Here is a 16,928-nt window from a genome sequence, read left to right as displayed (position 1 = left end):
CAGTCAGCCCTGACAGGGAGAAGCGGCATATGAGACGCACGCACTCAAGTTTCATTTTATTTTTTCTCACAAAGAATGTGATTCACCATCCTATCCCGTGAGCATTCTAACACTCGCAGAGTCCCAAAGAGCCACAGAGCGGTCCTCCGCACAGAGCAGCGGGGCAGGGCACGCTCAGCAGGACGGGATGTGGTGAGATTACCCCAAGAAGGTTGCACAGCCCCTCCTGGCCACGACAACAGCACCTCAGCCCCACAGCCCGGCCCAGACAAGAGACCACCTGGAGGATGGCGGCCAATAGCTGCCTCAGCCCCTTACATGGCCGCGCCCAGAAGGATACGCACCACCAGGAGAAGCAGCGGGGCCGAAGCCCACCCGTGGAGCGCCGCTGCCGCCCACATTCCGCGCTCTGCCGAGTGCGTGGAAGACGTCAGCCCCGCGAGGAACGGCCACTCGGGACGGAACGGCACGCGCTCACCTCCTCCTGGCACCGCCCCGCCACTCCTCAGAGCCAATCAAAGGACGCGGGTGCCGGAAGGGGCGGAGCTTCGCGACCACCCTCCCATCCTCTATCCCACCCTCCATCCCTCTCTCGAGGCCGCGGCGCAGCATGGAGCAGGCGGGGCGCGTGGTGCACGGATTTTATTGGCGGCAGCGGCACTGCAGTTTAACTGCTGCAGTATTTCTTCTTGTCCAGGCGGTGGTGAGCGGGGTCGTAGGGTGCCTTGGAGAAGCACATGGCGGCTGTGCGGTCGCAGTTACAGACGAACATCTCACACTCGTTGTTGGAACCTGCAGGGTTGGGGGAGCGGTCAGAGCTCCGCGCAGTGCCCTGCCACGTGCTGCCCCATCTCAGCACCAGGCCCCCGGCTCCGAGCGGGGCTCTCCCTACCCCTCGCCCTTTCCCGAGCTCTCTGCCATCAGCTGTAACCACATGGCACAGCTGTGTGATGCTCCCCAGTGAGCCCACAGCCCTCAGCTGTCCGAGGCTCCACTCAACACCATCACCCCAAGGGGAGGACGGGGTTCCCGCTGTGCTGCACACCATGTGGACAGCATCACCACAGCACTGCGCCTCGCAGGGCCTCCTGCTGCACATCCCTCCCGCACCCATGGCCACGCAGCCCCATTCCTTCCAGACAGGGAAGGCACAGTGACACAGAGCACAGCAGAAACTCGGGGCAGCACGTACTGCTACACGTGATCTCCTCATCCTTGCAGGAGTACTTGTATATCTCTGTGTAGGGAGTGTCCAGGATGGAGGAACAAATCGTCTTGTTCTGTGCCTCAGAGTAGCAATGGTCATGTGCTTGACAGCACCTGGGAAACAGGAAAAGGTCAGAAGACGTTGAAACAAACTCAGCTGACTTGTAGGACGTGTAGGTGTGTGACTGTTCGTAAATAGACTTTGACAAGGCAACAAACGCAAAAACCACCAAACCCTCCAAATATTCAGTAGTAGCTGGGAGGGCACAAAGGACCTTGAAGGGAAACACCTCATAGGGTATCCCAACCACAAGGACCATCAAGCCCAACTCCTCCCCTGCCAGTCCACGCTCCCTGAGGTGTCTGCTACATGCTTGCTTACTGCAGCAGCTCTCAGGACACTAAAAGGCAGCATTAGCCCTGCATCCCCCATCAGTGCCCGGTGCCCGAGGACCTAACATCTGCCACAACCCACAGCCCTTTGGCCAGCAGGACTGACAGCTTCTTAGCATTTTGCAGCTCAGCCCTGAGTGTGTCAATGCTGGAGCTTTCATTGGTGGACTCAGAGCTGTCATTGGGACTGCAAGGCCCAGCGCTGCTGCAAAAGAAGTGCTGGAGTGAATGTGATAGAGCCGCTACAGAAAGCAGTTGTTGGCATTGTACTTCATCCCACTAATAAGGCACAAAGCCGTCTTTGGGAGGATGCTTCATCCCCAGCAGCCAGACAGTTCAGTGAATGTCTACAGACAGGGCTGAGGAGAAGCTGGCATGCAGAAGCCAGCTTCCATGAAAGCAGAAGCGAGGGAAGAGGTTTCTAACAGCGAAGTTGTACAAACCTGTCCAGTTCATCCACGGGTGTCCCACTGCCTCCCAAGCCGCAGTAGCAGCCATAGTCATCAAATCTTAGGAAAGGGTGGCTGTGTGGGATGGCGCATTTGATCATGCTGCGGAACTCCCATAATGCCCGAGGTGAGATAGCAGCGATGGCAGCCACCGCTGAGGAGAAGCACAAAGGTTAGCATTAGGTGTGGAGGCAGCGGGCCGGGGGTGCCGAGAGGGGCACGCGCCGCCTACACACCCGACAGCAAGAAAAGCACGCCAAGAGTCTTCATTGTTGTGGGATCTGACGATGAGAATGCTGCTAGAGGAAACGCAGCACTTTATACTGCCAGCTCACCTTGAAATGGAAGTGACGTGCACACACCACTTTTTATGTTATCGAACAGATTTCTCCTATCAGAGGGTGTGGGCAGCAGATTGCGGCTCAAACTTCTGAAGGCCAATGGATTTCTAGCTCTGGAAGCCAGCAGGGCAAATACTTGCATTTTAGGTTTTACTGCTAAATTCTTGTAACTCCCAATGTCAGGGAATGTGGCTGTGAGCACTGCTGGAGCTGTGGGCGTCCCTATTCATTGCATGGGAGTGGGAATGGACAGCCTTTAACGGTCTCTTCCAAATCTGAAGATTCTCTGATGTTCTCCTAGGCAAGAACCAGGAGCAAAGCAACCTGGAAAGCCTCTGACATTCCTCCAGAATGTTTTCATAACAACCACAGCAACAAAAGAAGGTGTGAATGCAACAAAGCAGTGGAAGCTTGAGACCAGAGATTTTAACTGAGTACATGGGGATGCAGTCATTTCCCTCCTTTCCTTCTTGGCTGAGCAGACTTGGCCAGCTTCCTCCAGTAACTGCTGAAACCATCTCACACCCATCACCAGGTGAATGATAACGCCATGAACAAAAATAACTAAAGATAATTTCCTTTCAGGTACAAGCAGGTGGCACCGTACCCATCCTCCTGGCAAGGCCACCATGGCTTGGCTTAAACAAGACCTTGTGGCTGCTTGTACCTGACCTCAGAGGAGGTATGCTGGAAATGAACTGTCCTTAGAAGATGTTTCCATGCACGCAGCACACTTCAGCAGCTCAGACAGCAGTTTCTCCATCACCAAAGCAGCACCCACTTAGGCTCTGTGGTTCTCTATGCCAAGGCATGAAGTGAGTTCGGAACTTTGACATTAGATTGAAAAAATTAAAAAAAAAAGGTAAGTAAAAGGCTCAGGAGTCAGCCAGGAGCAAGTCCAAAATACTTTGCTCGTTATCAGACCTGAGAGGCCCTAACACTGTCAAGGCTGTGGGTTTGGTATTGTTACATACTTGAGATTTTCCCTTGAGAATAAGAGCCTGCATTTATTTCTACAGTATGCAGCAAGCCTTCCATTTTAACAGCAAGGGAAGAGGCAGAGCTCATCTTTCCACAACAATCTAAAATACCAGAGCGCTTATTCTGGAAACTTAACAGTTCAGCATCCCTCAGCAAGTTCAGATGCATCTTTCTGTAGGTGACGGTGACAGCATCTTCCTCTTCAGAGTGGCTGAAACTGTCACGGTGCACACAGGATCCAGTGTTGACAGACCCATGGGACGCCTCCGTAAGCTGGACATGCTGCTCAACAGCCAGAACCGTCCCCATCTCTCACAAGCTCTCTGAGTCTCTGGGATTCCCCACTCACGGATTAACTAAGGCCAAACAGGTGCTGAGTTGCAGGCTCGAGATTCCTATGTCCTAACAGTGAGCACACTGAGCAAACATTACAGGCTGATGTAAAGGAGCCAGTGGTTCAGTTTACTTGGGAAAAAAACATCTTGATCTTATGACACGGATCAAGCTGCTGACTTTCCCTTCAATATCTGCGTATTCTCTTTCTCCTTTGCTACTTTGGCCACCTTTACTCTTTTTAAATATTTTATTTCTCTCTTCTTTTATTGACGATCCTCAGGACTCTGCTGTTCCTTCTTCCCAATTTCTCAGTGTATGATTTTTTTATGGATGTTGCCAAGAAAACTTCCGATAAACCGGCCTTGCTAAGTCAGAAATCAAAAATACTATCATATCTGGGATTTTGACAAGGGGACCACTGAGTGTGAGAAATCCAGCATGTGAGAACCAGCAGTGCTGTATGAGAAAACTCCCAGAAGGGTAAAGATCTTTCCACCAAAGCACTTTCTGGCTTTCCCCACCAGTACGGTGCACAAACTGCTGTTGCTCTGTACACTTTTGAGGCCGTCCCACTGTACAGCTGGTTCCCAAATCACTGACTTGAGCCTTAAATTACCTTTTAATAATTCTCTGTGATGACGACCTGCTGCACAGGATTCTCCACCTTGTTTTATTTACTCTGTTGGAAATTACCTTTCTCTTGTAGTGTTATCTATTAAGGAATCTTCTTCCTATCTCTCCATTTTTCCTTCTTAAGTCTAACCTCCTTGGTTCACCACAGTCCTTGAATCCGAAGAGCCAACCTTCTTAGTACCACTCGACCCTTCCTCGAAGCCATGAACCTCTGTAATGCAAAGGAGAGGCACAGTCTCTATTAAACGCAGATCCGCCTCACATTATAAACTGGACCGCTGCCAAAGTCAGGGAGCAGAACACACAGTCAAAGCCCTGGGGCTTTCACCCTGACAGCAGCACAGCACTCCTGCCAGGCCCAAGCTCACCTGCAGTTCCCTCCACGTGAAAACCCTCCCCCCACCCGAGTAACGACAGAGGACAGTTTTCAAATAATTTATTAGGAATTTAAAACTGAAATCTGGAAAAAAAGGGTTACAGGTGTGGAGAGAACAAACATTGGAGTGTAATAACTTACTGGCTTAAAAACACAGCTTTATTTCTTTTAAAAAAATGCCCACCCTGAAAGCGGAGCCCCAGCCTGCAGGCAGTGGCGGCACTGGCCAGCGAGTGACTCACAGCCCAGCGGCAGCACAGCTGGCCTGGGATGTCTGGAGGGGGCACAGAAGCAGTTCAGCGCATATACCAAGAGGGAGGAAAGCGCTGTCCGCAGACCCAAATTTGAAGTATATAGAATAAAAATAAACCCAATAAAATGCAGCTCTTCTTTCATTAGGAAATATTTAAAAAAACAGACATACAGACTCTTGTCTCAGTAACAAAAATTATTGCTTTGTGTTTTCAGTACTAATCTGTTAAGTACCCTCTTACCTAAACAGAACTCTCCAAACGTATCACCCAGGTCAGGAAAAGCTCTGGCACACAGGGGGAGGGATGGAAGAGAAGAGCCCTGTGGGCACGATGGCCCTCTCAGTCCTTTTTCAGTTGCCCCTCTCCCTTACAAGGGCTCAGTTTGGGGGAAGAGAGGGAATGATTTTTAAAACTTAAGATGAAGCTTTTATTTCCCTGGGAAAAGAGTTTGGCTGCATCTTAATGAAAGGCTCAATCACCCCCCTTAACAAGGTCTTTGGTTCACTGAAATCCAGACCCAAACCTGCCCCGTGTGCTCCTGCTGGAGGCTTCCCCTGGCACAGTGCTCCCCAGCTGGGGCCTGGATCGTGCCAGGGGAAGTCCCTGCAGGTTCTGGAGAAGGGACCAGATCACCTCCGCACAGCACAACGGACAAATTCCCACAGTCTTCAGAACACAGAGTAAAGCAAATGGGAAGCTGCGATTCTATATTTCATATAATCCCTGAGAAGCCCTTAACCCGCCCCCAAATCACCACCCTAATGCTTTTCTCCCCATTAACAACTCCCCAGCCCAGCACCCTGCCCTTACAGAACAACCATCCCCACCTCCCCCCGGCCCTGGCTGACTCCCCTTCCAATACCCTCGCCTCCGGAGGAGGATCCCTTTCCCAGGCAATCTTGACGCAAGCGATAGCGTTTGGAGAGTGGATTCCTTTCAAAGTAACCAAGACAAACAGTGGCGGTGAAGCCCTTTACCTAAAGCCAAACCAGACACTGGCACTACGGAGCCCAGTGATGGAGTCTGTACATCGAGTGATTGGAAGCAGCTTTAACCCGCTCAGCAACTCAGCCAATGGCCGGTACGTTTCACCCCACCCCCACCCCCCCTTTCATCTCATCAGAGGTCTTAAAATCTTACAGTAAAAGGTGTACAAAAAAAGAACGGAGTCCTGTCAGGATTCTGCTGGAGAGTATTGCTCACACTGCGGCACCAAGTCCAGGACCTGGAGCTGCTCCTCGGAGCCAGGCTGCGCATGGCAGCCAGGTTCAGCTCGCGATATTTACATATTATACAGGAGGAAAAAGAAAATCCCACGTAAAACTAAACCTAGGAAAACAAAAATTCTTTCAGCTGTAAGATAGTGTTTTTCACTTAGCAAAATATACATTTGTTTTGTTCCATAGCGATGTCCAACGTTTTCGGATCCTTGGAGTTTCACACTTTTCAAAGCCTCACATTTACAAAACAGAAACAATTAAAAACAGTTTCTTTAAAAAAAATAGAAATACATCAGTTCCTCTCAGCCTTTGCTCTCTCTGCATCTCTTTCTTTCCTTCAGAACTGCATTCTCGTTACATACCGTGCTTTAAAAACACTGACGACAACAACAACAGAGTTGAAAATATTCAAAACAGTTTCAAAGCCAAATAAAAATACTCCTCAATAAAAACTACCTAACACAATCACAAAGCCAATTCATAAAATATGTCTACTAGCTCGGGAAAGAGCAAACAACAAAAAGAAGGGGGAGCCCCCCAAAAAAAGATAAAAAAATAAAATAAAAAAATAAAACTAACAGCTAATAAAATAAATAAAAGAAGAACCGGTGGGCTGGGGGCAGGGAAGGGGGAAGCGTAAACCGTCGGCGGTTAGTAAGAAAGCGAGATGATCTCCTCGGGTTCAGTCCAGTGTGGTCTGGTCAAAGGGAGAGATCAGGGCAGGGCGGCAGGAGCCTGGCAGCCAGCCGGCAGGTGTGCAGTTTGATTCGAGAAGAAGGGAACCATGGCTCATCCCCCGAGGCTCACCAGACCCTCCAGCCGCTGTCCTCGGTTAGGTCACTGGGGAATCTGCGAGACACAGCAGGGGAAGAAGGGGCAGGATCTAGAACACCCAACAGCTTTTCCTTTGGGGCTCTCTTCCAGTGTTATGTGACAGAAATACTCAATATCCGGACTTGACCCAGCACTGACTTGCTCTGCACCCTGCTGGCATAGCAGAGATGCTTCCATGCTTAAGGGCAAAGTTCAGGCCTAGGAAACAAGGTTCCACATGCTGTGCAGCCAGCCTGCCCCAACCTGCAGCACTCTTGGTTCCACTCTTGGCTACAAAGCAGGGTCCTGCCATTCCTCCAATGCTCAGCTCAGTTCAGGCTGCTGTGGGGCCTTCCCTTCAAGTTTTTGTCCTCTTTTTTTTGAAGCTTTTTTTTTTTTTTAAGCCAACAAACTTCAGCCATGTTTGCAAAGCAGAGATCATCTCTCTCAAGCCCAGCTAAGCAAAAGAAACAAAGTGATAAGACTCAGATCCCCCCTGCCCTTCTTTTCCTAGACAGGAGAGGAAAATTCCTGCTCAGCAGGCAATGATGAGGCAGCCATGAGAACAAGCAGCCATGCAGAGGAGGCTCCCCCAACCACACAGTTGAGTCAGGCTTGCCCCAGGATCACCTCTGGGCCACAGCTCAGGCCAGCCCTGAAGACCTTTCCCTCTTTCTGTCAGTGCTCTCATTTTTTCCCCCTATGCACCCAGACACAAAGCGATCTCTTCACAACACTCTACGCCTGGAGAGCAGAAGACGGGAAGCAACCTGCCAAGCCTGTGGTGGGGAACAGAGCCCTCATCTGGCCACAGAACTCATTGCACAGGGTGGATTGAGGCAGTGAGCCTCCCAGCAGCCTCCACAGCTCTTGCTGGGAGCCCAAACACAGCAGCCAGCTCAGAATGTCACTTCTCCCACTACCTGCTCCAGTTTGAAGTTCTCTTACCTCCTGCCTCCTTGGTCCCCAGCTTCAGTGATACCCATTGGTAAAAGCTGTTGCAATCAAGGGACCCTGCATGGAAGGAAATAAAACTCAGTGTGAAGCAAACAAAAGAAAAGCCAGGAGAATTACTACCAAAACAAATTCAGTCATGGCCCAGATGCTAGGAAAGAAGTTGAAGGTGGCAGGTACAGAGAGCCCCAGCAACCTGAAGGAAACTGTGTCAGGACCAAGATGACCCTGGTCTGGTCTCTTGGGCAAGACCAGGGAAAGGTCTGGAGATCAGAACCTTGACCAGGCTGAGCAGAGCCAGTGGAGACCAGGGAGGCAGGCTCCAGGTGAACTATTGCATCCTGCACCAGCAGTGTGCAGCCTGAGGCTCTGCAGGTGGCAGCTCTTAACCAGAAAGCAGGCTGCCCAATGCTGCTCACCTCTATCACTGCATGGAGATGCAGTCCCTCCCCCTGTGAAGAGCCCAGCAAGGAACACTCACCCCTAGGCTGTGGCCAAAGCCAGTGCTTGGGGCTGGACTGGCAGCGCTGATGTAACTGCTAACCCCTGAGTCCTGGTTGGCGGCTCCATAAAGCTCTGCCATCGGCCCAGGGCTGGTGGTGCCCAGAAATCCACCGGTGCGACTGGGGGTGGAACCTACAGGAGGCAGCAAAACTACACAGTGAAAATCCCAAAAGTGCACCCCCTGTCCCACCCCCCTCCCACAGCCCATCGCAAACCTCCGTGGCAGGACACCGTGCCAGGGAGGGAAGTGGCAGTTACCTGTCCCTCGCACCACAGCTGCCGCAGCTGCTGCTGCTGCCATTGGTCCATACGCAGTGAGGGGGATTGCTGGAAAGGAAGGAACAGGCATCTCAGGGGCGTTGAGGTTACATGGTGAATTCCTCAACAGGAGCCTTTGTTTCCTGCTGTGAAATACCAAGTCTGCAAAGATACACCAGCCTAGTGCATCAAACAGCACATCCATGGATGAGAACAGGGAAGCACACAGCCTTGTGTTCGTTGGTTGCACAGTGAATGTGCTGGAGGGGGTCACTAGCCATGCTCTGCTAACCCCACCCGCTGGAGCAGCCAAGGGTGTGATGTGAAGAGCTGAACCAGAGAGAAGAGTTTCAGATGTAACCATTGTTCCTTAGCTTGCAAAGTACAGTTACATCTGAAGCTATAGATCCAGACTTAGGCTATAAATGTGGAGAAATCCAGTAGCACAGGGACAGTAGCTAGAAGCTCAGTGTCCTGAGGCACAATCCCCTCCTCTATTTTCTTTGATGCTAATATTTTAATAGCCTCTTTCTACCTACTTTTCCAGCCAAGATGTACCATCCTCTCTACTCAGCTTTCCTCCTGAACTGCTCAACCCCTTGCTGCTCATTGTAGAATGGAGGAAGCATTTACCTAGGGAGCACAATCCAGAAATGGCTTAATTAAAACAGTAAGTCTTAATTTATACGTAGCAGTTCTAATTCTCAACTCTACTGCCAGAGGCAACCAGCCCTCAGGGCAGGAGGCATCTAGCCAGTGTGTTTCTCTTTGCCCTTAAAATGACTGGGTCAGCATTTCATGCTCGAATGTGAAATTCACTGTGATTCTGTTTAGAGTACCATAAAAAGAGGTCAGAACAAATCGATCTTGTTAAGGCTGAAATCCAGACTAGCTGATAAGGGAATATTTAGTAGCAGGCACCAGCCTGTTTCAAACAAACATCATATGGAGCTTCTATCTGGGTTTGCTGTTCATCCCAGACCCTGGGCCAACATGAGCATGTTGCAACTCTGCAACACCCCTGGAGATGCTGTTCTGGGGAGGAAAGGCTGCTGGCAGCTGCCCTTCTGCCCCACCACTGCTTCAAGGTCCTAACACACGGCTGAATTAATACAGTTTTAATGAGAATGGAGGCCAGGTCTTCTCACAGATTCTAATTCTTTTTCCAGGAAAACCCTGTCTTGCTTTTGTAGTCTGTCTACAGAAAAACAGGTTTGTGTTGTGATGACAAAGCACCTGCACGCTATCTCCCTGCACACTGGAGCAATCATCCCTGCTTGTGCCATCCCCTCAGCTCAGTCCCACTTGCCAAGCCTGTAGATATCAAGCACAAGCACTCACTCCAAGGCACAAGGGCCCTCCAGCTTGCGGGGCCTTTGTAGGAATGGAAGGGGCCCTGCACTCTGTGGGACCAGCTCCAGCCTATACATGGGAACTGCAGCTCTCGACCCAGCCAAAAGGCTGCACAGTGGCTGCTTAGCAGTAGGTAAGCGTAATGGCAAGGGAAGAATGCCACAATCTCCAGCTGGTACTTCAGTAAGGCACTCAGAACTGTAAGCTGCCATGGCACTCAGCCAGGAGAGCAGCACTAATAACTTCTTGTTGTACAGAGCCCTGGTACACCCTGGCTGCCAGTGACAGCGGCCCCCAGGCAATCACCTCTACAAGGAGAGGCACAGTCCTGCCTGGAGGGAAAAGCACTTCTCCCAAGTCATCAGTGCTCCCTTGCAAATGTTATGGGGTTTTCTGGAAAAATCACACATGTAAATACACACTGGACCTAAATCTCCCTCATTTGCAAACAAAAGGCTTAGAGTTAGGGGTCAGGTGCTTCTGCAGTTGCATACATGTTATCAGGGAAGTGTTTTACTAGGAGAGCTAGGATTTAATCTTTTCCTATCTCCCTCAGGACAATTTGTTCATTGGTGGATGCCAACCTCAGCAGACTCCCTAAGGACTGACATAGTTTTGTGCCACAGAAAGTAATTTCAATCCTGTTTGTACTGATGAATCCAGGAGAGCTTCTCAAGAAGCTTTTCCACACCCTCATTGCAGAGAGATTCACACCCTGAAACAGGTGGGGGCAAGGAAGCACTGGAAAGGAGGAACACTATGGAAATGAGATGGCACAAGGGGAGCAGGGTGCTACACAAAGCTGGTCTTCTACAACAAATACCATGGACACAACAAGGCTGGGGAAAACATGGCCATGGAAGGGAGAGGCAACAGAAGAAGCATCATCCAGAGAGAAAATACGGTACACAGTCCAGGGGCTGAGGATCCAGAGGGTATTTACACTGTGAGGACACTGAGTCAGGACTAGTCCTTGGAGAATAGCCCTCTGTTTCCATTTCTATCCACAGTACCCTATGGGCACTGTGGGACTTTACCCAGTTCCCTATGCAGGATATGTAGAGCGACGAGGAGTGACCCACACCTTCTCCTCCCTCTCCACAGTGCAGTACTTGTCCTTGCAGCAGATCAGGTTAAGGTCATTTGTAGACCTTTGAGAAGCCACCCTGCCCTCTGGACTTTTCCAGCTCTGGTTTACATCCAGCCCAGGGCAAGGAGCTACAGTGAGGCAAGCAGCAGGAAATGCCACATAGGAATTACACGCCTTTGCCTGGTATGACCTGCACTGCCCTTCCCAAAGGCAATGCCCTGGGCTCTGATTCCTTCTCCACCTTTCCAGACCCAGCTTTCAACAGAGCTTGTACAGGTGGAAGAAGAAATAAGAAACATTTCCAGTATAACTGTGCCAGGCTGCAGAGCAGCAACACCACTGGAACAGCCCAAAGCCCCCTTCTGCCAGCTTGTGAGTTTAGGAAATGAGTGGGACTGACCTGTGAGCTCAGGGAGGACGGGGGCACTCGGGAGAGGGGTCCGCTCTACACGGAACTCTAAAAATGAAATGCAAGACAGCTTAGGAACTTGTCAAATGCCCCGAGGGAGACCCCGCAGACAGACGGCAGCCAGGGCTGCTGGAGAAGCAGCCTGCAGCCAAGCTGCAACCAGGCAGTGCCATTTCTAAACTAATTTATAACTGGTGCTGAAAGGTGCTGGACTCCTGCCCCAGAGGCTTTAAGGATCTATTTATCCTTAGAACAAATCTGGTAAGGCAGAGCAAGTATAAGCTTTACCTGTGGCCCAGCTCAGCAGCCTCAGGCTTGCCCTGGAGCACTGCTTCACAACTCATCAGATCTGACCTCTCAGCTGCAATGGCAGTAGGTGCTCAGTGCGTGCCAGACTCAGCTAGGCATGGTTTTTATAATGAAACATTCCAAGCCACAATGACTGAGACCCATAAACTGGACTCACAGAGTTTCCAGACAGCTAGGAGGCAACAGCAACTTTCAGCCACAGACAGCCTGGGCTCACCACAGGCAAAGAGACAACTTCCCATTCCCAGCCCCTAACACCAAGACTCCATATATAAATTATTAAATTGAGAGTTGAGGTCAGGAAGGGATGCTCAGAGTTGCCACTTCTCTAGAAAACAGCGAGATGGTCTTTTCTCTGAGTGTGCTCTGCCTCAATCCCCAGGACCACAAAGGAGGGGGAGGGAGAAGAGGCCCCATTCAGCCTGGAGCAGCTGTGGCACAGCAGGTTCCAGCCATTGATTGCAGGGTCCATGCTCTGAGCACATGGCAGGGCCAGGAGCTTGACACCACCCAGTACACAGGGGGCCTGCAGCCCACCGCCTCAGCAGATGTTCTCAAGGGGCTACAAGTGGCCAAGGCACTGTTCAGAAAGCAACCAACATCGCAGACACCTCTATTTTGGGTGCCCAGAAGTTCCCAAGCCCATGGAAAGCTACACTTCAAACTCCTGTGTTATTTTCAGAGCAGTGGCAACTCTTAAAGAGAGACAGACATGCATAAAGGCAGCAGACAGGCAGAGCTGCAGGGGCTCTCCTGTGTAACAGCAGCAGCCTACAGAGGAGGCTAACATGAAGGGCATCAGAGCAGCCTAGGGCTTTTCCTGTCACTGGGGTGTGAGGATAATCCTAATGAAGGACAGGCTGCTCCCACCTATTCCAGGGCTTTTCCCCTCCCCCTTCCACATCCGTCTCCAATTTAAACAAAGACCAAACAGGGAAAAGGGTAAAAGGGGCACAGCCTGGGTCACGGATCATGCCAGAGAGCCCCATCACCTGCAGGCAGACAAAAAAACCGAGCAGGGAGCACCACTCACCAGGGAACTGGTAAGTGTAACCAGGTGCAATGCCAGTGTAACTTCGACTCGCGTAGGTGGCAGCTTGGAAGCCTGGATAACCTGGGGGAGTAGAAAAGTGCTGTTACTGCAAGCTCGTAGTGACCTCTGTGCCTAGCTGCTCACAAGCAGCAAGACAGTGTTAGAAAGAACGAACAGGACTAATAGCAGAAAACCCAAGAAACTGCTGAGGCAGGGAACAGGATGTATGTGAATCTGAGCTTTAACAGGCCCATTAGATTTTTTCGTCACTGCAGACATGTAAGGACATGGAGGTTTCCTTCTCAGAAGCTCACAGCTCTGCAGACTAAGGCTTTTTGATGCATTTAGGAACAGGAGATCAGGGAGGTGGAGGCATTTGAAAGGCTGAATAGCTCTGAGTCACTTAGAGGCGCCGGGCAAACACAGGCAGAGTACTTCTTCCTGGTGCTGGGCACAATGCCTCTCATTCCCAGGAAGCCATCCACCCCTACAGGCCTATGGGAACACAGGACATCGACTCAGATGAATATTTGATTTGAGATCTCCCAAGAAACAAGTACGTGGACTTTGCAATGACTCAGCTTGAGTCTTGCTTCTTGAAAATGCAGATGGCTTGGAAAATGCAAACCATGGGCTGGAGATTTGTTTTCCTTCAGTAAGTCGAGTGAAAACACTGGGGAGAAAATAGGCCTTTTTGGGAGTTTTGTTCAGTGGCTACCTGAAGGAATTCATCAGAAAGCCTACAGAAGTGCAGGAGGAAGATATTTGGGCACAGACACTGAACCCAATGTCCTATATGCCCACTGGCCATTAGGGCATTGCACTATCACGCTGCAGGAGTACAAACTGAGCTACTGAGGGCCTGCTGCCCAGCACGTGGCTCCATCGAGACAGTTCCTCCCCAACGCAGGACAGCAGAGACAAGTTTGCAGTTTCTCCAGGTGCCACCAGAGGGCAAGTTGTGATCACAAACGGTCCCGGTGCTCCCAGCGTCCCCAGCCCCGCACCAGGGAGAGCTGCCCTTGGCCGCCCTGCTCGGCTCAGCGCGCCAGGAAGTGCTCTCAGAATAAAACCTCTAAGCTGCTGCCGGGCACGACCGGGAACTGGGGACGAGATCCGTCCTGAAGCTTACCCAGCATGCCGATCCCGAGCATGAAGGCATCCATCCCGTAAGGCATGACTCGGGACCGCCCTCGTGCTGAGCCTGTTGGGGACATCACCTCCTTGGGCTGGGCTTTTTTGCACTCCACCTGTCACAAGAAAGTGAAGATCAGACTTGGCTGTGACTGGCACAGAGCATTCCTACTGAACACACAGATCCTAGGCTGTGGGCTGGCCAGGCTGCTACTGGGATAGCACTTCTCAGCCCCAACCAGTGCCACCAGCTCGTCCCTGTGTCCTTCCCCAGCTGCCCTGCATGCTGCCAGCCTCCCCTTTGCTCTGCAGACACAACAGACAACGAGCTCAGACACTGCTCTTCTCCTGCCCTTCATGCTCCACGCTCGGCCCTGCACAAGGGCCTCAAAGCCTCGTTTTCCTCACTTCCAAATAAAGGTAACATTCTGCTAGGCCAAGAGGCTTCACTGTAATTTCAAAACCCACAAGAACCGTACAGCTCCTATTAGCAGTTCACTCCTCTCCCCATCGTGCCGGTTCACTGCACAATGTTTCCTTCCCAGACTGGCTGCAGTGACTTCTGAGGAGAAGAATCAATTCCCCGCAGCAGAGAAAATGCCTCACACACTGCCCCTGTGCCACTGCCCAGCTCTGCATCAGGACCTGTCCCAGGCACTCACCATTTTGTTGTTAATCTCATGGAAGTGGATTTCACATACTTTTTCCACAATGTCTTCACTTTCAAATGTGACAAATCCAAACCCTGAAGAAAAGGCAAAACTTCTTGGTCAGGCCAGAGCTCTACACAGTTGGATCCCATTACCTACACTCTCTTATTGGTAGGAGAAAGAGCCACAGGCCTCATGGACGGTGCAATTCAGCCCTTGAAAACGGCTGTCCCTCATCTTCCTTCTCCAGCAAATCCTGCCTTTGTGTGGAAGAAGACAAGGCCATCCCATATGGATTCCTCTTTCCTTCTCTTTTTGTACCTCCCGCCCTCTCTGAACCCAACCACTTTCAAAACCAAGTTTTGTTTTGTTTTGCTTTTTAACTTAACTATTTGCAAGACAAACCACATGGCTGATAATGCTGGGGAGGATCCCAGCAGACGCTCACACAAAGAGAGCTGAAGAAATGAACAGCTGCTTCCCAGGACATCCCCATCCATGCTAAATGCACCAGGCCAGCAGTAACAACCTGCATGTTTCCTCTTCAACCACTAGTACGGTATAAGCAAGCAAATATCAGCAACACAGTTGTACAGAGCAAGACCGAGCTGCACAGATAACCCACAAACAAACTGATTTGCAAAGTTTCATCAAAGTAAGTTTAGTCTCTGGCATAAGATAGGACAGCATATCCCTAGGCCATGCCTGCACCTCCTTTCTCTCACCAAATCCTTTGTTGACATTGGCAAACAGCAGCTAGGGGTGAACAGACTAAGTTCAGCTGATTGCAGCTCTCTCTGAAGAAGCAAAGGTGGAGGATCTCTAAATTTGCTATACAACGATATCAGCGTTAAGCAGAGCTTTCCACTTTCCAGAACTGGCCTGCCTCATGGTGCTTTAAAATAACGTTTAAGAACAGATGGGGATCCACTACTCTGAGCCTCACTTTTTTTTCTGTGTTACATGTGAAATCTCTCTCCACAAACTCTTCTTGTCTGTCTATGCCCAGGTAGTTTGGACCATTCATCTCAACATCTATGAGTGGGGGGCCTCAGGAATTCAAGAGTGAAATCCTGATGCCAAAATGAGCCCTGAGACCAGCCAGACCTCCGCCAGGCCTGCTGCACCTCACACTGCTGACATGGCAGCATGCAGCTTTCTCTGCTTCTTCTGAAATACCCAACAATTCTTTTGTTAACTACTGACTGGAAAGTACCCATGGAGTAACAGGGGTTACACCATTTACTCCCTTTTAGGATGAAGCTGGAACAACACCTTAAGGCAGGCAACCAGAACAGACCTAATAGCTTTTGAAAAAAAGCAAAAAAAAGAGAAAAACCACCAAAAAAACTCCACTGTTTCTGCACAAAGTGTAGCAAAAGCAGAATGAAGCAGCCCTTTGCTGATCTGGGGGCAGAGGTGCTTGGAAGTGTTTCAAACAACAGACAATGGCCTAGCACAGGGCTGCTGCTGGCCCCGATTTGGAAGATGCCAAGACCAGGTCTGTAGATTAAGTTGTTAGTAAATCTCTGAGCTAGTGCAATATGGGTGTCAACCCCTGCCATGCACCGAGGCAGTGTGAAGACACACTGGGAGGATAGGAGACAAGGATACCCATGGGTGGGTTGGGTCCAGACACAGCAAATATTGCAGCCTTGTTCCCATCCTGTAACCAGACTCCACCAGGACTCGGGTAAGAAAAGGTGACCTGGGAGCACAAGCGGGCTCCATGCCGAGGAAGGGGTGAGAGGCAGGCAGTCTTCAAGGCTCTCATGTCAGCGTTCCTGGAGCTCGGATTACGCAGGACAAGGTAAGACACACTGCGGGCTGGAGCCACAGAGGTAAGCGGGAAGGGGAGGGGGCTGCCTCCTCTCACATATCTGCAACTCATCGAGTTTACAGCACAGGAAATGCACTGGACAAAAGCTCTCTGTACTACAAGGGACGCTGGTAAAGGATGCAGATGCAAAAGGATGGGGCAACTAGAGGCAAGATAAAGAGCAGCTGCAACCCGCGTGCCCTGCTGCTGGGATACCAACCCCTCCCTACTAAGGCAGGAGGGGAACCCTCCCTGCTTCCCACTCCTGTAGCCAGAAGATTGCTCTCACCTCGGTGTCGGTTGGTTGTCTTGTCAAACATCAGCATCGCATCATCCACCTGCAGAGAGAAGGGCTCCGATCAGATTATTGCTCTTGTCACAAGCACCGCTGACATATTTACAAAGACCTGGCC

The 16,928-nt window shown here is 50.7% G+C and overlaps 2 protein-coding genes across 29 annotated transcripts in view; both read right to left on the bottom strand.

The window, feature by feature from the left end:
* Positions 1-627: 627 nt before the first annotated feature.
* PLA2G1B (phospholipase A2 group IB) lies at positions 628-6,078 on the bottom strand. 2 transcript variants are annotated; one of them, XM_040648080.2, is made up of 4 exons: positions 2,384-6,078; positions 2,043-2,202; positions 1,193-1,320; positions 628-792 (listed from the first exon to the last, which is right to left on the bottom strand). In XM_040648080.2, the coding sequence occupies exons 1-4, from the start codon at positions 2,529-2,531 to the stop codon at positions 668-670; spliced, it is 561 nt and encodes a 186-aa protein (XP_040504014.1). In that variant the 5' UTR covers positions 2,532-6,078; the 3' UTR covers positions 628-667. The 2 variants fall into 2 exon arrangements, with proteins under 2 accessions (XP_040504014.1, NP_001138961.2); NM_001145489.2 differs by lacking the exon at positions 2,384-6,078 and adding an exon at positions 2,285-2,337.
* MSI1 (musashi RNA binding protein 1) overlaps positions 4,761-16,928 on the bottom strand; it is a 69,541-nt gene continuing 57,373 nt past the window's right edge. For 20 of the 27 annotated variants that reach the window (XM_046901385.1, XM_040648166.2, XM_015275403.4 and 17 more), the window contains 9 exons: positions 16,805-16,853; positions 14,709-14,791; positions 14,045-14,162; positions 12,913-12,993; positions 11,562-11,618; positions 8,719-8,787; positions 8,438-8,610; positions 7,951-8,016; positions 4,761-7,038 (listed from right to left, as the gene is read on the bottom strand). In XM_046901385.1, coding sequence (XP_046757341.1) covers positions 7,975-8,016; positions 8,438-8,610; positions 8,719-8,787; positions 11,562-11,618; positions 12,913-12,993; positions 14,045-14,162; positions 14,709-14,791; positions 16,805-16,853 — 672 coding nt within the window. In that variant the 3' untranslated portion in view covers positions 4,761-7,038; positions 7,951-7,974. The remainder of the gene's footprint in view (positions 7,039-7,950; positions 8,017-8,437; positions 8,611-8,718; positions 8,788-11,561; positions 11,619-12,912; positions 12,994-14,044; positions 14,163-14,708; positions 14,792-16,804; positions 16,854-16,928) is intronic. The other 7 variants (XM_040648168.2, XM_015275405.4, XM_046901400.1 and 4 more) reach the window with 3 other exon arrangements.

The sequence above is a fragment of the Gallus gallus genome, chromosome 15 (assembly GCF_016699485.2).
Source record: "Gallus gallus isolate bGalGal1 chromosome 15, bGalGal1.mat.broiler.GRCg7b, whole genome shotgun sequence".
Lineage (NCBI taxonomy): Eukaryota > Metazoa > Chordata > Aves > Galliformes > Phasianidae > Gallus > Gallus gallus.
The sequence above is the reverse complement of the archived record's forward strand: the minus strand, read 5'-3'. Positions and strand labels throughout refer to the sequence as shown.